At 38.2% G+C, this 22,834-nt stretch overlaps 1 protein-coding gene across 5 annotated transcripts in view; it reads left to right on the forward strand.

Moving 5' to 3' along the window:
• LOC128859307 (protein PALS1) overlaps positions 1-22,834 on the forward strand; it is a 238,356-nt gene that overhangs the window by 108,076 nt on the left and 107,446 nt on the right. For 2 of the 5 annotated variants that reach the window (XM_054096191.1, XM_054096193.1), the window contains exon 2: positions 15,296-15,531. In XM_054096191.1, the coding sequence (XP_053952166.1) occupies positions 15,296-15,531 (236 nt within the window). Of the gene's footprint in view, positions 1-3,875; positions 4,007-12,278; positions 13,584-15,295; positions 15,532-22,834 lie in introns of those variants that run through there. The other 3 variants (XM_054096190.1, XM_054096194.1, XM_054096195.1) reach the window with 3 other exon arrangements.

Consider the following 22,834-nt stretch of genomic DNA (forward strand, 5'->3'; position numbering starts at 1 on the left):
TTAAAATAAATGATAAAGCAATTACAATAGAATCAACTACTAAATATCTGGGAATTCACTTGGACTCCAAACTAAATTGGAATCACCACATAAAGCAAAAGGTCAAACAAATAAAAGAAAAACTTCGACAACTTCATTGGTTAGTCTGCTCCAAATCCAGACTCACTATACAGAACAAACAGTTAGTGTACAAAACTATGATTAAACCAATCTGGCTATATGGATTACAGGTGTGGGGAACGGCTAAAAAAACTCATATAGAAAAAATCCAACGACAGCAATCAAAGATTCTTCGAATTTTGACCATGTCTGACAGGTACACGAAAAATGATGACATCCACAGGACTTTTAATATAGCAAGGGTAGACGAAGAAATCAAAAAGATAACAACAAGGCACTTTGAAAAAATACGCACACACAGTAATGCAGAAATTAACAAACTTCTTGAAAGGGAAAGAAACGGGAAAAGGCGTTTAAAGAGAACCCGACCAAGCGACCTAAGATGATAAATGCTAAAAAACCATAAAGATGTAAAAAAAAAATAATTAAAATTAGTTGTAAAATGTAATCATGTAAAGTGAAACTTGTATTGTATTATTGTATATTATTCAATTGCTATTATTTCGTTTATTTTAATTTTATCGCTTTTGACACTGGCCATTAAGCGATGTATATAAATCCTGACCCAATTGTTAAACAACATACTTAATGTCAAAGGACAGATGTATAAAATAAATGGGACAAAAAAAAAATATCTATTTCTTGCTTCTTCCACGGAGACAATTATTATCGCAAACCGAGGACTGTACGTACACCTGTCGGCCTTCCAAAAAACATATGTATTATTATGTATTTTAAACAATATTGTTCATTCATTCTTCTAAGCTCAGCATCTCATTCCTCAACTCCCTTGCAATCAATGGCAGTAGTGACAAGTTGAACGCGGCAGCTAAGTACTGACTTGCAACAACTAACCGCAAGCCAGCTGCCACATTTCATTGCTGAATTGACTCTCTTTCTACATTTGTGTCTGTCATTGTTGCTGCCACTAACAACTAAACTATTTGCAGCTGCTTAACTTCGGTTTTTTTTCTATCGCTAAATTGTTGTGGCACCTGTAATTGCTGGCACTACGCGTATCTGCGCCCAAGTATCCACATTTCTTATCCACATTTCACATCACTTCTCAGTTCGTATGTTGCAAGAATTGAATTTATGGTACTGCCACGTTCTGTTGCCTGCGGACCCGTATCGGAGCAGACAGCTGACTTGCCATTGAACTACTGCCACTGGAGGCCCGCACACCTTTCCAGAGTTTCCCACATTTTCCACAAACTCTGGGCGGTCGACTGTAGCGCAGAGTTCAATTAGATTTTCAGCAGGAGCAAGAGAAGAAGAAGATAATGAAGGAGGTGGAGCAGAGAAGATGGGGGGGAATAACCAGCGGTATTGTCGTTATTGCTAAGAAATCAGGAAAATGTTAGAAAGTAATACCAGCTGGCTGATGATGGCTGCCTGGCAGTGCAATTGCTTAGTGCGCATGCAACAAAAACAGCTGCGGCTTTCATCTAAACAACCGACCAACAGACACTCACCATCTCCACGAAATTGTCTTTGTTGGATTTTCTAATTCGCCAGCGATTTGCGAGCGTTTACAATGAATTACTAACATTTCACCTTGAATTATGCGAGTGGCGAGCAATTTCGCAATGCATTAATTTCCGCACGAATGCATGCAGCGGCAACAACAACAAATATTAAAATAGCAATAACAATAATAAAGCGATACAACATTCGATTGGCGTGCATCAGATTTTTGCCATTTCTTAGTTTTTCCTAAATCTTTTTTTTCCTCTTCAATTCTCCTCGCTGCCCCTTCGGGTGGTATCTGATTCAACGCTATAATTTTACATAGTTGTTGTTGTTACCATGCTTTGGCACTCAAGCACTTGTTGCTATTGCTGCATTGTTGTTAGCATTCTTATTGTTACGGTTATTGTTGTTGTTGTTGATGCTATTTAATTAAATTATATGTTTTATGCGAATCGGTGTTAATTAAAAGTGTTTTATATGTACGCGATTTTTATGAAGATTACGCTAATGAATAACCGATAGAGGGGAAGAGTGCGAGGTTCGAGTTGAGGAGAGCAAAGTTGTGCAAATGTCTGCTTGAGTACGTAGCCGCGTGAGGAGCGAGGGATACGTGTCTAGAAATATGTTTTATTGCGACCACGAAGCACATTGCGGCATCCGAAGTGAAAATCAATAGAAATATTTGTCGAATTTTTTGATTTAGTTTGGTTTGAAATGATTGTTTTTTTGGCTTTCGAGTTGAAATAAATTGCACGAAAGGTGTTGTAATGGCAAGCACAAGGGTTCGTTAGCACAAAATAGTTTGAAAAAATAAAACAACTGCCAGTAAGGGCCAAAAAAAAAGTTCATAAATTAAAATTTGTTTAATGAAATTAAAAATTCCTAAAAGATAAAAAAATTATAATTCAATATTTTTTGAAGTTTTTATTCGACATGGGTACCCCATTATAAAAAAAAGAAACAAAAATTATTGTTAAAGCAAATGTTTTCGATTAAAATTTGTTTTTTTTTTAACTTAAACCATTCCTAAGGTGAAGGCATACAAATTATTTTAAGTAAATAATTCATAATTTAATGTAAAATAATAACCACTATTAAAAAAATTGAATTTTTTCAAAATTATTTTCGAGATAATACCATATTTGTTCATAAAATTATTTAATTTTAATCTTAAAGAATGTTTGGAGAAAATTATTTTTCCTGCGAATCTGCACCGCTGCAAATGCAATGACAGGAGCTCCACATGCCTCTTTAAAACTTAGCTAATTCGTTGCAAAATAATATTCACACCTCAAAACTCAACTTGCCACATTCTACTTTTGCATGAATTGTATCGACTGTAATCGCCAAGTTTCATTTAATAGTGTCAGTGTCAGCTGAGGAGCTCATTTCCTGACAAATAGCAACACTGCAAATTGCAAATCTGCGAGACAGGCCACAAACTGTAATGCTGAGCAAGGCTGCTTGCATTGTCCGCGACAGCTGCAGCTGGCAATTTATGTCTATGCAATGCCACTGTTCAAATGCTCAACTGCCCGACCGCCCAGTCGCCCAGTCGCTGGACCACCGCCATCAATCGCCTTTGGCTCACGGCAATTGTTGCGCTCAATTCGCCAGAACCAAGGCACCGCAATTAAATCAGGTCTGCTTGCTTGACTGCTTGGCTGGTGCAGGGTTTGTCCGTCTGTCTGGCACAATTTCCTGCATTCGACACAAATTTAATGCGGCGCACTATTAAGCGATCGTATTGTTGCATGTATGGCATGTTGCACTAGTCGGGGCTATGTGGGCCATGTGTAGGAAACTCAATTTCAGTCTGCTTTAAGTTGTGGCAATGTGACAAAAGTAGGCAAATGGGGCGACGATAGTAGCATAGCAGTGTGACAGTTAGTGATTGCAGGGTTATTGCAGCATGCTGCATGTGTCCGCTTTGTGTATCGTTATTGCCCAAGTGTTGAAATTTGTGTAGGGAAAGTTGTGCGTGCGACTACGGACTGCTGCAGTACCGGACGTTGGCCTTTGTTGGGAGCTCGAGTGTCTGAGAAATGAGTTGACGACAGTGCAGCTGCCAAATCATTTTGATGATTTTTCGATTGTTTCTATTGTATTTGAGGAAGTGCGTCAAGAGAGGAATTTAAAAAAAAAAAATTAAAAATAATGAAAATAAGTAAAATTGTGCGATATAATATTTTTTTTGACATTAATGAAATCTACTTTTTATTATTTACAGTTCCTCTACTTTTTCCACGTGATTAACCTTTCATTTTTTGTTTGTTTTTCAGCCTGGGACATTGGCAATTCGGTGCAGGAAGCCTTCGTTATCGCTGTCGAGGAGCATGCGCGTGAGCGTCTGAAACGTTTGGCGGCGCTGAACCGGGTAACGCCGGTGGATATAACAGAGGTATCGAAAACGGTGCGTAAGAAATAGTGCAGCATATTTTTAAGGGATAAAAGGGCAAAGGGCAGAGGGAGTGAAATATATTGTAGCAAGCCCTAGGGTGTAAGTTTACCCAAGCACATCTTGAAAAATAAAAAAGTTAACTTTTCAGCTCAAATATATTTGCATAAATGACTTGGGGAAGGATTTAAACATACTTTTGGATATTAAAAACATTCAACTTAATATTTTCATAAATATCTTCAGAGCACTGCATACTTGTATGAGTTACTCGGAACTTCACGAGGTGGAGCTAAACCAGTAAATTCATCAGCAACTTGGCGGTAATGGCAATGCAATGATGAAACAATAGAAACTTAACTTTGATAATAAGGAATCGAAATATTAGGTGCTCTGTATACGTCCACTGTTTGGGTTAAGACCCCTACTCCTAGACCTTGAGTTATATGTGGCTTGAGATTGGATGGTCTTGAGCAAATGTCTGTTGCCGAAGTCGCAAAGTGTGCCTTTCTCTCTAGTGGCAGCAGAAATAGTTGGAATATAAATTTACTGGGGTTTTTTCTCGAGAAGCGATCTCGCTCCTCTGATACCAAGGAAAGAAACTTTGTAGAACATTGCGTGTGAGGACTAGGACTTTTCAAGTGTTGTCGAAGGAATTTGCACCACTTTTGTATGCACCAGCACCAGCGATCAGAACGAAGTCGAGACTCCGTAGAGAAAACCTTTTGCTGATAGCAGACAGAGCCTAAGATGAACCAAACTTCATCAGTGGACTGTATACCCTCCGCTTTTTACCACGGTAGTACAATATAGATCGTTTCTTGGCTACTGGAAATCACTATTTTGCCTCCTCCCAGTGCTTCCTCCCAGTAACTCTGCTTGAGGGAAGCTTGCAGTGGCCTCATTGCAGCATACTTCAGGCCGAGCTTCTTGCAGTTGATACACCAAATGGGATCCTACCTCTGCTGATCCTCACATCTTCAAAAGCGTATTTGCTACAAACAGTCTCCATTAGTCTTGTTCCAGACCAATCTGGGAAATATGACTTCTTGTTTGAAGAAACTTTATCAAACTTTTGGTTGAGAGAAGATATACAATTTTTTCGAATTATTGCTATAATAAAGGTCGACAAGGCGGAAAGATTTCTTTACAAACAAAGGAAGAAAGCAAACGCAAATATTTTAAATAAAACATAAATTTTACAAGCAGCTGTAAATGTTAAAACAATGTGCTGCATACATATATATCTACAACCCTCTCAACTAAATGGCCAACGGCCTCGCTGCCTGTTCAGCACAGCTCCAAACAGCTTTTACTCTCGTGGCTAGAAACATTCCACAATCTTTAGAGAATTCTCATGTTGCGTGAAGCAAAAAAAACACAAATTCTAAAATTGTTGAACCTTAATGCTTTGTTTGCATACACACACATGCACGCGCACTGCAGCAATTACATACAATCACGCGCGCTTGCTGAACTATGAACTAACTCGTATACGCTCTTGCCCATTAACTAAAAGATTTGCTGTCCCTCAGAGCCCCGCCACTTCGCAGCAGCTCAGCCTAACTGGAAGAAGTTTATTTTATTGAGACGTCCACTCTGCGGTCTATCCTTTGGCTCATTTGTTTCACTACAAGTTGATCTGGAGTGAAAGCGCTATATGACTTCACCCCGCCCCCTTTCACCACTCCACCCCCAACTCTCCATACGCTTTTGATTATGCTGGAGGTGCTTGTCTCCTGTGTAGGCACTGCGGTCCTTTGCTTATCGCTCGCTCGCACGAAGCGTGTAAATGACATGCACTTCATTGCCAGTCTACTTGAAAGTCATCAACGAACAACAAATATGTATAGCAGTAAGTACTACGAAAATAATAACAACAAGAATAAAAACTAAAAAAATATATAATAAAACAGTAAATTGTTAGAGCAACACTTGGACGCAGCTAAAGACAACCGCCAACTTTTTATGTAAATACATAAACTTTACAAAAATCCACAAAACGTACGCCAAGTTCGTAAGCGGCAGCGTGAAGAGAAAAGCAGAGGCAAGCGGTGGGTGGTGGTGGTGTGATGGCTGGGTGGCTGGCTGGATGGCAGCATACAGGATGTGAAGCAGGAAGGACAAACCACGTCAAGTGCTTTGGGGTTGAGTTGTGTCTGTGGTTAGAAAGCGGCGAAAAGATCGTGAAGTGTGGAGGAGTGAAGGAGGAAAACTTTATTATTATGTTTTGTAGTATCTGCTAGATAGAATTTTTAGTAGCTGCGCACATTTAACAATGCGCGCATACTTGTACAACAACAACTGTATTGAATACAGTTACAGCTACGAGAGCCACAAGAGCCCTACGGTAGAGGGCAGCAAGAATTATGAGGAATTTCGTTGGCAAAAAATTTATTATCGCATCATTTGAAATAACGGATAATGCCAGCAACAAATACAAACGAAACAGCGGAAAAATATTGTGATAACGAAAAAAGCAGTGGCAAAAAAATGGGAAAGAATGTACAAAGTTATTAAATTATTAACACTGAAAAATAAATAACGGGAAATTCTTGTAGTAAAAATGGAAAAAGTATTGGAAAACTAAGTCAGAAAGGTGGTGGTCCCAAAAAGGTGGAAAAATGATCTATGAGCTGTATTGTGTGTGTTCTTTTTTAATTATCGGTTTCATGCTGTATTCACGACCTTGGAACCTTTTTGGCAAGAGACAGAGCCTGAGTCGGAGTCAGAGCCAGAACCAGAGAAATAATTGGTTAGTAGCAAAAGATTTCCTCAAATCTACAAGTAAACAACAATATGATAGCCCATGCTTTTACCGAGCTAAATAAGAATAATAAAATAAGAGTTGTCACAAAGATCCATCGCCTTTGGAAATTAAAGGGCTATTGCCTAAATTAGGCTACCTGGTAAGTTGCATGAATAAACTCCTATGCAAAATATGAGCAGACTCTACTCAATCCTTCAGAAATTTGCGTTATTTTCTGCGGAATCAGTTTTCTTAATATTGGCATAATTTTTTATGGATCCCATCATGTGAATGGGTATACCCCACCATCCACTGAACTAGGCTTAGATTGATCTAGATTTGCCGAGAGTCTTGTGCAAGGCACTAAGGTCCATCATGAATGAAGTCATTAGACCTTATTGGTGTCAGTTCAGATCTAGTAAATCAACTATCATTCACAATACGTGAAGTCTGGGAAAAGAAACACATAATTTATATGCCGACTTTAAACCTGCTGCGTTGTCTGAGTTTTCTATACGTATGTAAAATTATCTTAACACCTCTCTGAACTATTTGATATCAAATGACATTATTGACAGACATTACGTTGTTGCAAAAAAAAAAATGTAAGTTGCCGCACTAAATTGCTCGCGAACCATTCTTTATAAAATCTACATCTTTATAAGAGCTGACGTAAGTAGGTCATATTGTTAGTTCTGCCTTTTCTAAGCTGGAAAAGGAGCATGCCGAATGAGTCTGCTGTTGTGCGAGTCATCTAACAAACAGCGCACTCGCATCGTAGCATTCATCTCAATGTTGACGTTCATAATTTTGAAGTCACAGAGGACTTCGTTTACTTGGGAACGCCGGGAATTATTTCTGACGTGAAATCCGACGGAGAACTTCTCTTGCTACTTTGACTGGAAAATGGAACAGTCAAGTAAGCTCTACAAACAAAAACCACATTTTATAAGTCCCCTATCAGGAGTTTGGATGATAAAAACCTCCGAAGACGCTACTTCTGATAGTTTGGAGATAAATATTCTATGGAAAATTTATGGATCTTAGCTAGAATCTCGCAGGCATTTGAATGATGAGCCGCATGAGTTTTAATAAAAAAGCCAGTTAGCAGTGAAATAATAAAGCATAAGGAACAAACCTAGTTCAACGCCCGAATGCTGCATAGCACGCCCTGCACCCTGCAGATGATTACATTCTGACCTAATTTCTCGCGATCGCTTTTGCTGTCACGCTACTGACAATCATTTGACCTTGCATGGTACCCAAAATTTACTTTTCAAATTAGTTGCTTAGTGTAACAGTAAACGAATTACGTGTTTTCTGCGCGCGAATCGCAAAAATATTCCATCGCCTTTTGGCTTTGGGAAATTGATGAAGCAAATCAATTTGAAATTCTAAACAATTTGATCGAATTGTGGCTAGAACAACAGCTGCGCGAGACAATGAGGAAAGCAAAAACAGTAGTAAAAAATAGAAGTACACAAAAAAAGAATTTCCACCAGCTTAGCTTAGCTTAGTAGTTAGTCAGTTAGTCAGCCAATGGAGCAGCAATTAACAATCTACACATGGACGTTGCCCAGCGCTGGGAGTGGACTGCTCATATGAGGCAGAGGACAGTACCTGACTAAATGTAGCGTTTTTGACACGCTGCTTGCCTGGCTGACTGACTGGTTGGTTGGCTGATAGGTTGATGGGTTTGTGGGCTGGTTCGACTATTGTTTGCCATTGCTTGCGAAGGATGTGGTAACTGGCTATTGTTTGTAGTTATTCTGGTGCGGCATAGATGGCATGCAATGAAATGTGCCATAAAGTGCGAACAACAGACAGTATTAAAAATTCATGAAGTTTACGATGCGGCTGCGAGAAGTGAAAGTGATAAAAAATGTATACAAGCTCTGCGGCAAATGCGTGTGCTAGCGAAGTAGGGGCACTGAAAGAATTGTTGACTAGTTTGCAGTTAATATTTTCAGCACAGTCTGAGTTATTTCATAGGTAAATTACTACTTAGTTGGCACCGCTGTTTTAGATTTGAGGCTAATGGTTATTTGGCTGGTTTCTAATTTTTTTGGAAAGTCAGGCAAGCTCAAAATTTTCACAAACTCATTTCGTTTGACTTTATTGACCAAATTCTTAATTCCAATCTTGAAGTTGCTAATTTTAATACATACAGGGTGGTTCCAACTCAAATATTTACTCTGAGGAAAGAACAAACATTTCCAGCGAGCTTCGCTATTTATTGAATTATTTCCAGTTTTTCATTTGCTGATGTACATCTCAACAAGCTTATGAAATAATTTCTAAACATGCACCGCGCTTGAAAACAACAGAGAATATCTTTACAGCAGATCTTTTTATTAAAAAAAAAATGGCAACCCAGACCAACTTTATACTAATTATTTTATTTGTTTGAGTTTGGTTTGCACGCATATTGCAGTACTCAGCAGATTACAAATTGTAATTAGTTGACAAAATTTAATTTTTTTATAAAAAAAATTAAGAGGGAACCCTGGAAACATTTGTCTTGCATTTCATCTCATTTACAAAAATTTATGCCACACTTATGGTTCGCTCCCTTCAGTTAAATAAAAAATAAAAAAAAAACATATACAAAAATTACGGGGTAACCTTGCCCAAAATTATTTTTAATGAAAATGTTTTCAAATATCGTGTTTTTCGAAAAACAGTAACATTTTGATTTCTACTGCCTAAATTTAATTTTTTTAACAGTTATAATCTATATATATATGGAAATTTTGGAGGCTATTTTTATATTGTTCTTATTATTTCTGAAAACTTTTAGTATTTGTATTGTCTTACTGCTTCAGGTTTTCCCTACCGGGTATATGTAGCCACACATGTACATATGGGCACACACACACACACTCATATCTCCACGCAGTTATGCAAGAGAGTCGCTTTGTTTTATTATGCTTTTTTCTTTTCTGCACAGAGTTGCAACAAGGGTATCGAACAAAACGGAAAGTGAGCGCTGCCTGCCTCTGCGTTTGACAGCTGTCAAAACGTTATTTAAGCAATCTTGTGAAAGCCAATTTTTCGTCGTGTTTTTGTTTTTTTTGCAGTACTTTTCATTAGCACCATCACACTGCTTGCTGCTGTTATTGTTAACTTTGTTGTTATTGCTGTTGTTTTGTGTCACTGCTATTAATTATGAAAATCGCATTGGCTGTCATAACAAATTTTCCATCCACGGCAACGCTGTCGTTGACAATATTCTTTGAGCGCGGCAACAACAGGAAAAACGTAAAAATCGATAGCAACATAAATCGAACTGCCCACCAGATGCATACCTATGCACACATGGCATGCGTACATATGTATGCATGCGTGTATTCATGAACATACAACTTTTGTAAGCTACTTAAATTGTTTGCCATTTACGGCTGCTGATGCGGTTTTACACTACTGGTATTATTCAATAGACGCAAATGTGTGTGCTACTGTGTTGCGGCAAAAGTTGTTAAAACATGCTATGCTATGCTGTGTTTTTCTGTGCTATGCTATGCTATGCCATATTATGTATGTTATTGTACTTGTTACCCATAATTATTTGATGTCGATATTAATAACTTAATTGTTTGGGCAAATTAAATTACAAACATACATCCATCCATACATGGACATATGTACATATATACTGCATATGTACTTGGCATAAGTATTAGCTGGCATAAGAACCTACATACACACAATCAAAAGGAAAAATGCATGCAGCCATACATATTCAGATTTATTATGGGCTCACTGCGGCAAATTGAGCTCGCAAAATTATTAAATGTCTTCTGGAGTTATTGTTTTTACAATTGTTGTTGCTGTTTTTGTTGCGTAGAATCTTTGTCATTTGCAGCATGTCGCTGTTGATTAAGTACCATACGCTATGAGGGTGTGCCATGCGTTTGCTTTTGTTTAGAGATTCCATTTTTTGTGACTAACCCATTTTGTTGCAGCTTCGCACGCATTTCGAATGCCACAAAAAACCCTCCTCCGCGCTTTGATTCGTTTGTGCGCTTTTTAGAATGCATGTGGAGTCTTTATGCAAATAGTTATACAAGTATATACGTATATGTATGTATGTGTTGGTATGCATGTATATCTCGTACTCCCACTGCCTCTTTTTACTCCTTCTCCTTTGACGTGTTCGCATTTTTATTGCTTGCCCGCCCTGGCTAGACGGCGGGTGTGGCGAGTAGTTTGCATAAATTTGATGAATTTCAGTAAGAAAATTACTATATTTAGGGGTAATGTTTTTGCGTAAGCACGTCGCAAGTAATAGTAAGTGAGCGGATCTACAAATTTGTGGCTAAATAGACTTAAGAGGGTTAGTGCAGGGAAAAAGTTTGCAGTTGTCAATTTTCTTCCACTCTAAATTATTGAATTACAAAATGCATTGCCTGCAGATCTTTTGATACTCGTATATGAACACATAGAGGAACAAAGGACGCACAGGGATAGTTTACAAAAATGATGAGTAAGGTAAGTGCCTTTAGCGAGGAACTCTTTGAAGTTCTATCACCGCAGTTTTTCTCTACTGACCAATGGAACTGGTGTCTTTTTCCATCAAATCTCTTTAGGAGAAGCTTATAGCCTTCCGACTACTGGTGTATTTTTCAAACCGCTTGCAGTTTCAACCGCTGGGCTTCGGGAAGCAATGAAGCAGGCGAGTGCTCTTGGAAAGCGTTTGAGGCAAGGCTTCAGGGAACTAGTCCAAACATACAAGCCCTATTAGAAGCTTCCCGTATAGGAAAGTATTTGGCAGTTAGAGCCTCGGCTCCATTTAGTAGACTTCACGTCGTTCAATATTTACACAATTTTGGCAATTCTAGTTTTTTTGGCTTTCCATAGTTGTTGAGCCAGAATATCTATTAAAGATTTGTTTTGGAATGAGTTAAATATACCTACATAAATAAATAAAATTAAAACAGCTCTCTCGAGACTGATGAACGGTGATCATACTGTAAGGAGTATTACCTCTTTTTTCACTCGCTTGAGTTTTCCAGCAACGTATACTAAATATTTTATCGTGCCGATCTACGCCTTCCAACCATCGGAGCTTTAGTTTTCCTTTGCCTCTATTTCTACACGGACCCAGTAAGATTTTCTTCAGTGAGTATGCTTTGTGTGCCCTTATAATGTGACCAGTTCTTTGTAGACGCTTAAGATTTATTGGCGTGACAATTTCCGGGGGCTTTTATAGTTTTCCCAAGTAGGCTTATACGAGTACGTATTACCTTGTCTTCCAAAAGACTATTTGCATTTTTCTCTGCGTGTAGACATTGCCATCCTTTTAGCTTTTCGACGATTATTTTCGTTTTATGCAAATTTGGAATCTAAGATATTTTTCAGCAACCAATTTTGAATGCAAATTTCGACGTCTGTTCGCAAAACCAAGGCGTGCCTGAGCCAGATTAAGATTGTTATTATTGTCATTTCGTATCAATGCTCTCTTATTCCTTTTATTATTAAATGTGATACAATTTTTATTCCTCTTTTCTTTTGCTTCCTCTTTGATGTCCATTTCAGCTGCAACAGACGAAGAGCGGCTCACAATCGACCCAGAAGCAGGATCTGAGCTTCCTCAACGAGGCCTCTCCCATTTACGTCACCTCGTTCACAAGCACTCAGATCACGTGCAGCAGTTCGACAGTCACCACCGCCACCGCAGCAACAGCCGGTCTCATTACCTCGTCGACAATTGCACAAACTTCCTCGGCGACGTCGACGGGCATCACGACCACAGCGGCGGTTGTTCACGTTTCGGCGCCGCAGAGTGCAGTGGGCACAATCGATCGCAACACCAATCAAACGACGGCAGCGATTGCGAGCGCAACAACAGCAGCGGAAGTGGCCGCGGCAGCAGCAACGAAACTAGCCAATCATAGCGGTAGCAGCATTTACCAGCAGCAACAATTGCCGCAGCAGCACCCGACCTTGGCGAAGTCAGCAAACGCAGGTAAAGCCCAACAACACCCTCCACCGCCATTAACGCTGCAACTGCAGCAGCAGCAGGCCGTGCAGGCGGCACAGTTGGCGCAACTGCAACAGTTGCAGACGCCAACGATTGCCACCAGCCTGCAGCATTTGTCTTTAGCTGAAGAGGAGGACGACGACGACGATTTGATTGGCATTGACGCCAACTATTATAGCATTAACTTTATAAAATACAACAACAAACACGCACAATTGCCACCAACCACAACCGCGGTGGTGCTACCCGCAGCGCTAACAAGTCAGCTACAGAGGCAACAGCAACAGTTACAGCAGCAGCAGTTGGTACAGCAACAACTAGAGCAACAACAAGCGCCGCTGCAGCTGATACAGACAAAGTCGCAACCGCACATCCCACCCCCGTTGCAGATCCCCAGCACAATATTTGTCGATGCACAAACCTCCCCGCTAGCCGCGTCTGCCGTGGATGATCTGAAGGGACCGCTAACAGCAGCAACAGCAGCGGCAACTACGGCGACAGCAGCAGCTGGTGGCTCCACAACACCAACAACCGAGTACTCGACAGCCATATCCAGCAGCCACCTACAGCAGGCGTTCGCCTCAGCCACCGCCGCGGACCAGCAACAACGACAGCTGCAGCAACCGCAACTACAGCAGTTATATAACAACAACAATATAGCAGCATCGAATTTCGGTGATCCGGCTGCCTTGAGCAACAGCAATAATAAAGCGGCCGGCGTGATAGTTGAGCAGCCAACTGCTGGTAGTGGTGTAGGTGTGGGCGTGACTGCGGCTGGGGGCAGCGGGGCGTATGGTAGTAGTATTAGTAGTAATTGTGATTTATTAATATCGAATAATATACATCCACCGAGACGAGAGGTGAGTGAGGCGTGGTCGGGCGGACATGACTTGTCACAAGTTGAGCTGCATGCATTGTTGTTGTTGCTGTTGTATTACTCTGCTTTTGAGTTGGCAGAATATGGGTTGTTGTAGTTTTGAGTTTTTATTTCGATTCATCGGCTAATTGTTTTTTATGAGAGATTTCGTCCCAAAAAAATAAGATATGAACGATATTGTCTTAATAAAAAGTACGATATTATATTATTTATTGTATGCCACAGGTTAAGTTAGCTTCTAATTTTACTTATAAAAAAGTTTGTTCTAACTCTTTCAAATACTTTATACGTATTTTGTGTTTGTAATTTTTTGTTGCCCAAAGATGTTGCATCAGAAACGCGGTAATGAGTTTGATGAATTTACCATTTTCTGACATTCTATTTTAAGCGTTTATGCGAAAAAGTGATTTACGGTATTATACAAATACTACTTTTATAGTATCTTTACAATTTTTTCGTTAATTTAGTGCTGTTAAGGTATTACGATATCATATTATATATAATAATTTTTGCGTGATATGTTTAATTTTTTCCGCAAAAAGGCCGTATCTGTTCGATTTAGTAAATTTTTGCGAATAAAACGCACTATGTAATTTACGATATTAAAAATTTCTTACGATATTTCGGAAAACACCTATTTTCTTTGTTTTTTTTTTTTAATTATGCATTTTCAAAATGTACGATATATACTCTGCAAAAGTTTTATTCGAGAAAATGTTTTGAATAACCTTTGTCATGTGCCGCAACAATGGACAACATTTTACCAATATTGCCAACTACAAAACCCATTTATCCGCAAATTCATAGCACAGCACTTATAACAATCAACTGCCCTTCAATGGCTATCAATGCGCATTCCTTTGCTGAATTTCAAATTAAAATGAATATATCCATAGTGATGCTATTAGCATTGACATGCCAGTATTCGAAATATCGATTGGCCTCACCGAAAAGTTGTGAAAAGTAGCAGTGAGTGCTGGTGATGCTGAAAACTCACACTTCTCAGTCAATCATTTCATGATTAATTAGCTGTGAACTCAGCAAACTCGGGGGGGCAGAGTGGGAGCCGCACAAAGGGTTGTTGTGCTAAGTGTTTGACGTCTATGCTTTTTGGAATAAATGGCATTAAAATAATTTTTGAAAGGCGCTGAGTTTAAGTCAACGCTTTGGCGACAAATAATTGTCACAAGTGGCTTTTAAAATTTGTATAGCAGCAAAAGAGCGAACAAAATACTTTGCTAAAAGGGGTCAATTGGAGTTCAACTCTCAGTTAAGTGCTCAAGATAATTTAAGTTGTCATATAAATTTGACCTCAATCGCTTCTTCGTTATGATAATTTTTTGATTTTTCGTTTAGTGTTAAAACTGTGTGTTTAAATATAAAAAGGTTTTAAAACTATCTAATTAAGCTTAATTTTAATTTATTTATTTTTTTCTATTCAATGCGAAATATATGTTTGTATGTCACATAAATACTTCTATAATTGCATGCGCATTGCTTTGCTGAGTTCATTAGCGAATCTTCCCTTTCATTATCTTACTATTTGAATGACTTAATTAATGCCATTAGGCATTTTTTCTTTACTATAGAATTTTGAATTCTATTGAAATTTGTAGTTTCCCGTAATGTTTACAAGTCGACAGTTTCTCTAATTATTAACTCGCCTCACACTTCTCTCCCTCCCCTTCTTTGCAGTTACTAACTACACTTAATGACGATGGCAGGCACTTTGATGGCGATACAGCAAATAGCAAAAACATCAACATACAAAGTGGCAGCTGCAGTGGCAATAGCAACGACTTGCTAAACAATACAACCAATTTATACGATAAACAAATACAACAATTAAAAAGTAGTAGTCCAAATAGTAGCATATCAAAAGGAAGAACTGAACTTTTATTAGGAGACCAAAGTTTAAGGCAGGAAATTCGGTGAGTACCAACAAATCGATTTGTATTGAACTACAATTTTATATGTTGTACTGTTTTTATTGAGATATTTTGTTAGAAAGCATAACCGAGTCATTACTTGATGCTACTGAGACATGAAGGTATATTATAAGACTTACGATATTAGTATTTTTAATGATATTACTATAAAGGCTTACATTTCAATTATTTAAGTTTTTTTTGGCATCGACATGTGCAATTCTTCTTTTACCATATTAAATAAAAACGATATCATATATTACATCGCAGGGTGTTTGAAGTTTTTAATAACGCTCAAGCAACTTTAGTGCTTCTTTAGGCAAATTGGATGCAGAATGCTACATTTGTACATTTACGATATTAGAAAAAATCCGATATCTTCAAATATCACTTACCTTTAGAAACTGTAGGTACGTTTTAGAAATTGTATGATTGAAAATTAGTAAGGTGTTTGTTTAGGATATTCAATTCTGATATACATATGACGTGATATGGCGCAACAAGTCGGCTTATATGGGATTTTGTTTATTTTTCGTAACACAACTCATTTCTAAAAAATGCTTCAGAGAGTGTAGGAATTTTGCAGCTTACAATTGCAATTTAATGTCTCAAATAGGGCTTCTGCAAGAAATAGTTAATTTTCCGTAACAAGGTCTAGTTTTTCTTTACGATATCTGAGAAACTATTTAATCTTAAATCAAAGCGTTTATACTCGAATCATCCATCGAAGCGTTTTGCGCTGGATCTAGGAACTAATGAAATTAACCATTTCCGGTTCATTAGAGAAGGCTGCCATAATGAATCATGATTACAAAAAAAATTAATTTAATTAGGCCGCAAATAATGTTTTCACAGTGTTTCCCTAACTCAAATAAGGGAAATATTATATGTGAAGAAAGAAGTTTTTCAAAATATTTTCTACTTAATTTGCAATGAATTAATAATATTAAAAAAAATAATAACAATAATAATAAAATAACAATAAAGCGTACAGAAAGATGTTTAGAGGCCGAGAGTCAGAAGTAAAAAAGAAACAGTTATTTGAATTTTATTTTTATATTTCCGTTATCGCTATTTTTCCTAGTGTACTTTAGTTGGTCATTACACGCATTAGCGGCGAACGCAAACCAACGTTGCATACATCTAGGCGCATTATTACACGGTCTCGCATGCTGCAGTGGCCATCAAACTAAAAAGTGGGTTGTGATTGCTGCTTGCAGCATTCAGCATAAATATTTCAAAGTTTACACTCAAATTTTTTAAAATAAATTATTAATGACGCTTAGCGGTATTTTAGTCCCGTTTTAGACATAATATTTATTTATTGTTATATTGGGTGTAAACTAAAGTCTAACTGAAGTCATCAAAACTTCATCTTAGATGCTCAAAAATGTTTGCTTTTTAAGAAGGGGATATTCTGATGTGTCGAAAATGTGTGTATCTTATTGATCTACATACATACATACAAGGGAGCTCTATCAGGGATAAAATTCTCGCCAGCCCTGGAGTACATAGAAATATTAAATTTCTTAGAAACGCATTCAGCTTCTCTGGATCAGGGGTCCAAAGGGATTGTATGGAACAAGCAAGCTGATAGATTTACTAGAGAGGTCATCATAAATATAACAATAAGGGTGGAGCTTTCCTTAGAGATGGGAGGAGACGGCAGTAAAGCAGAACTCAAGCGAAGACAGAAAAAACTAAAGGACCAACCCATCTTGGCACTAACCTAAGGACTACACTTGGCAAAGTTCTTACTGGTAGGTTCCCACTTACCGACCTTTACGGACCATTACTGGCTGCAAAGCCATCCAAAAAAGAAGTGCTTCTAAGTACGAAGAAGAGTCGACCTTACCGCACTGCAATTGATTGGACGCCCTCAGATCGAGCCCTTCCTCTGAAGCGATGGGTCTAGAAAGCAGGTGCGAACTGTATGAGCAACACTTTCTAACTCGCTATAAACATTAAAAAGCCGAACATATTTTTAGACACCCTTTTTGTTTTATTTTCTTAACTCTGTATCAAATAAATAAGGCTTTTTCTTGTGTTCGATTTCTGTGAGCAATAAATTAAATTCATTTTAATTTTGGTGGAGCTGCTGCAATGCTGGAAGTTCAATTTCAATTTCAGTTACGCAAATGTGCGGAAATAAATCACAAGCTTGGCCTTTTGCCATAAATTTATGCAAATTATGTGTACTTACAAGGATAGTTATATACATACACATACACACGTATATATATGCATGCATACATAAACTGTTAGCACATAAAAATACATATAAACAATATAGAAAATTTTGGGCAATTTTAAGGCACAAAATTTGCGCGCCTGCCACAGGCAATTGCCACGCTCACATACTTACGTACATATATTCACCTACACTACATGGAAGTCGGGAAGTAGTGTTCCTTTTGTGTCGCACTCTGTTTAGCCCCGGACATGCAGCTCTTTCTTCTGAAGTGCGCGAGAAGGCAATTGTAGTTATCTGCCGTAGCATATTTCCTTTGTGGCAAGTGACGCTTCCAAGTATCTTTTCCTGCGCAATTGGGCATATGTATGTGTGTGTAAGGCAGATAAATTCTTATATAGCAAAAAAAAAAAAACAACAGCAAATATTCGCATGCAATTACGTATTGAAGTATAGATTTTATATACTTTTGGATCACAATAATACAGCTGCGAACAAAAAATATGCACGCTAAAGTTTTTGCCGTATTTTTGTTTTTTAATTCGAAAGCTTTGCTGATCTCTTTTAAGAAAGGAGTATTGGAAAAGGCTTGTGAAAAGAAGATGGGTGGAAAATAAATATTCTGTCTATTTTCAGTTGGGTAAAGCGATATGAAAAATGTTTGTTTTGAGCTGAGCGCGTATGGTTTGTAAGTAAGAATGAGAAAATATACGATTGCCAAGCCTGACGCGGAATTCGGAGCATGATTGTGGTGCTGGAAGGTGATTTTTTCTCAAGGCGTCTCTAAGATACAACTTAAATAAGATGGCTTAGATAGAGGCTTCAATTCATGTGTGAAATAGAAATAGGGTAAAGAAGAATCCTGAGAATAATAAACTTGAGCTCGTGGAAATTGGTCGCTTAGTTTTCTTTTCATCCCGCATATCATAAAAATCGAAAAGAAAACGGGTTAAGCTAATAGAGTCGAAGATCAATCTAATCAAACTGTGAAGGCCGTTTTCGTTTTTCAAAAACAGTCGTTTTTGCAATTACCTCGTTTGAATAAAAAAATGTTCTGCTTGCCATATCTTCAAATTGAGGAACAACTAGTAGTCCAAAGAATCCGAGGAAGCCAAGTCTGGAGAATAGGGGGATGTGAAATGAGTTGGATCCTTATTTTCATTCATTTTGCGAGCACAACTGCTGAGGCGTTGGAGTGTTGTCTTAATGAAAGAGGAAAATCACTCGACTTCCTCGATTCAAACGAATGCTAAACATAAAGAAATGGAGCAATATGACTGAATCTTGGTGTGTATTTTTCCAAGAGATGTTACTAACTAAACGTAATCTCGATACCCGCTAGTAGTGCCATCTCTCTGACTTTGTACGGACTTTTCAAACGACTGCGAGAGAAAAAATATACGAATACGCGTACTCGCTTAGCGGAAAAAATGAGATTCAACGATTGATGTCTTAGCAAGCAGCCAATTAAGCTCGGATTCTCTGACTGTCTGTTGATATTCGCATTTAAGATATAATGAGGTAAACTCGCAAAGAAAGGGGCATCAACTCCCTTTATAGGTCAAGAACTCATCTCGTACGTAGGCAAGTGGGAACTGTGCACTTTAATGAAAGAAGGGAAGACCAGAGCGTTTTAGGAAAGCTACAACTGAAAGCGCTTTAATGCAGCTTTAGTGAGCTTATTCAAGTACAATCTAAAAATTGGCGGGGAAATTCTGATTGGATTTTGTACGAATAGGCTTCACTGCCACCTGATTTGGGAATTTTACCGCATGAAATCTGCAGTTGCCGAAAAGTAGCGGAAGAAATGGAAAATCGCATACTTGAGCAATGTCCGGCGCTGATATACAAACATAAAACAGTTTTGCGTGATGATGAATTCCAGAGACTTGGGTTTTATACCAAGACTTCTTTAGGACGCAGAAGTAAAGGGAATTTTCTAAATTCTTGTTAGCTCTTAAGACCACAGTGTTCCATCCTAAACAATAATAAAAGTTAGTTTTTACTTGAATAAAAGTCGCACTTACGTAGGTTCCGACGGAGCCGTAGACAGTTGCGTCTTCACTCGCTTTGTTTTTATTTGCTTTTGACCAACATTGATGCGGTCGCCTGCTGCCGGCTGTTGCTTATGCATAGTTGAGTATTCCATTCAATTTCATATCATTTCACTTCATTGAAGTTGCTCAATCGATAGTTGCAGACCCGCTTGTCTCACAACCGTTCCCTCGCTCCAATCCCGGAGCAGCCTCTACATGCATGTGTGTGTGTATGTAGCTGTTCGCTGTCGCTTCTCGACCGACCATCCTTCTTAGCCAGTTTGCATTTTATAATTTATTTGCATGTTTGCCGTACATGTGTGTGTGTGCCAGTGCGCGTGATATTTTATTGCTTTTATCACTCCTGTGGCAGTTGCCTTGGTACGCAGTGGCATTGTAGTTAATGATGTGGTAATTCCTTGAAAATTATTCTCTTATTAAATACTTTGGTTGGCGCGCCACCTGCAGCCGGAACTTGTCGGAAGTGCCCAAAACACGCGCACGCCCACACGCAGCCTCACACACGCGCCAGCTAACAAATGAAGTGGCACTAGCAACGACGCTTGTTTCCAGATAACTCTTCAATCGATTTATTTTTGTGATATTTGTTTCCGAATTCTGCTTTGTTCCTTTATTTATCAATTGTTTGTTTTACTGCTCGCATCCTTTGCCAATTTTTTATTGTTTTTATGTTTTTGCCATACAGCTGCTGCTGCCACTACCTCGACTGCTAGCCCAAGCTCTCAGTGGTTGCTCTTTACCCCTCCGCCATTTCTTCGATTTCCATTTCCGCTTGCAATTGTTTATATTTATTGCCTTTTTATTATTATTGTCTGCCAGTGTTGCCATATTATGCGTTGTGTATGCAGCTGAGTAGCTGTTTATTTCTACAATGCAGCATACAGCAGCGTGAGGCGTATTGCGGAGTGTGCGCTGCACGGCTTATAATTTTATCAGTAATCAAAGTTGTAGCGTCCATTAATTTTTTGTTGTTCTTTACATATTATTTATTTTTATTTTTTAATCGACGGCGCACGGCGAATTATTTATTGGCGTGCAACGCTTTGTGCCACAGTTTTGTTTTTTTATAAATTTCTTTTTGTTGCAATTCTTTGTTATTATTTTTTTGCCCATAGTCGAGTGAGGGGAAACTGACGTGTGCGTGAGTGCTATTCGATTGTTCTTCTGTTCGATGCCAACTGCAGACATAAAAAAGAAAATGATGGAATATTTTTTCCAACTCGCCAGGCGATTCGAGACCTGCTAGACCAATTCTGCCTTAAAAATGTATTAACAAAAATAAAAAAGCAGCCATCTACCGTTGGGAGGCGGCAAAAAGGTGAAACGCCGAAGAAGCTTGGCCTTTTATCCAACAAATGATGCACCCCATATGCGTCTATACGTATTCACATATACATACAACACAAATACATATATTCACATACAGACACTTTTACAAATATATATTTTTTTCATGCAACACCGATGTTTTAATTACACCCAAACGCTTTGGCTGCCTGCTTCGTTGTTTGTTTGTTATTGTATTAACATGAACGAGGAAGTGCAGTGTGTTTAATTTTTGTTGTTGTAGTAGTATTCGGACTTTATTGGTAATTTGAGCAATAGTAATAATTTTCACCGTTAGCGCAAAAGTCATTGAGAATTTATTGTTGAAAAATGGGAATCGAGTAGTGAGCAATTCATTTGGGGCACCTCGCGTTGAGAGGCGGAAAGTTTAAGTGTTTAAGTAGTACTCGGTTTAAGGCCCATAACTTTTAATAATGAGAGTTTTAATTTACTAATTTTCTCTTTTAAAGCAAATAAAAATGCATTTTATTAACTTTCGAAAATACAAGAACGGTAAACAGTAAATCTTAGTTACAGATAAATAAGGTATAGAGAATTACAGGAAAGGATGCACATTGCGTTCTAGAAGAGACGGTGGATAAAAGTATCAATACCACGCTCTTAAGCCCCAATACTCAATGTCTCACAGACTTGCTAATCAGGGCTTGGGAGTCCTTGGGAGCCATTGATCAAAGTATCGGCTTTTAAAAAAAAAAAAACGAATCTAAATCCAGTCAAGGTTGGACGTTTATATAATTTAAAATATGTTGAGACATTTCATTGTACTCCTGACAGAGTACCAGTAAGCTCAAGTCAGACTACTTGAACCGGCTTACATCATTTCAAAGCCGTATTGGATTTGTGTTCGCCGAGATTCCAGAATGTTCATAGCTCTTTAAACCAAGCGAAAAAAAAAACAGTACAGGAAGAGTCGACAGAAGCAGCACCTCATTGCCGACCTCCTTTCTAGACATTTCACAAAGCCGAGGCACCAAACACAGCTAAACTCTTTTCTTCTTTGATGGAAATGGAATGCTGCTATATCATTCTCTTACCTTATTAGCTTGGATGTAACAGTCTGGCTGAGACTTGTCATAATATCACTCGCTCTGCTTCAATATTGGACAGGCATTTTTTGCCCATCAAAAGTTTTGAACGGAGGAGGCTTTGACTTCTCACTCTGAAAGTGAAACATTTATCGGATTCAAGGAGGCCCTCACACCTACTATTTCGCTGATTTCCAGCAATAACTGAGTCTGAATTTATTTAGCTCGGACGTACTTTTTGTATTAACTTCAAGGTATTCTGGCCTTCCTCCATTTTTTTGGGTATTAAATAGACTCTGTCTATTATACCATAGAGGCATAATAAATATTCTATGGAGCAGTACACAACCATTCAGGTAGTTAAGTTTCAGCGACTTAGTAACACTTGAGCGAAGGATAAATTGCTGGTTGCCTCTTTGGCGTTCAGCTTCATACTTCGTATTTTTATATCGTTAATTTAATTAGCATTAAAATAAACTTCGTTTTTTTAACATTTTTTCTTCCTTTTTAGAATTAATTTTTTTTTTGTGATTATCTGTAATTTATATTAATATATCTGTAATTCGCATCTATTTTTTTCATTTTTCCTAGTGGCTCACTACAAATACCTTTGCTCAGTTTTTATCGCTCTTCCTATTATATTTCTTTTCTCACAATTTTTTCTTTTTAATCATTTTTTATTTGAT

Source organism: Anastrepha ludens, chromosome 3, assembly GCF_028408465.1.
Source record: "Anastrepha ludens isolate Willacy chromosome 3, idAnaLude1.1, whole genome shotgun sequence".
Lineage (NCBI taxonomy): Eukaryota > Metazoa > Arthropoda > Insecta > Diptera > Tephritidae > Anastrepha > Anastrepha ludens.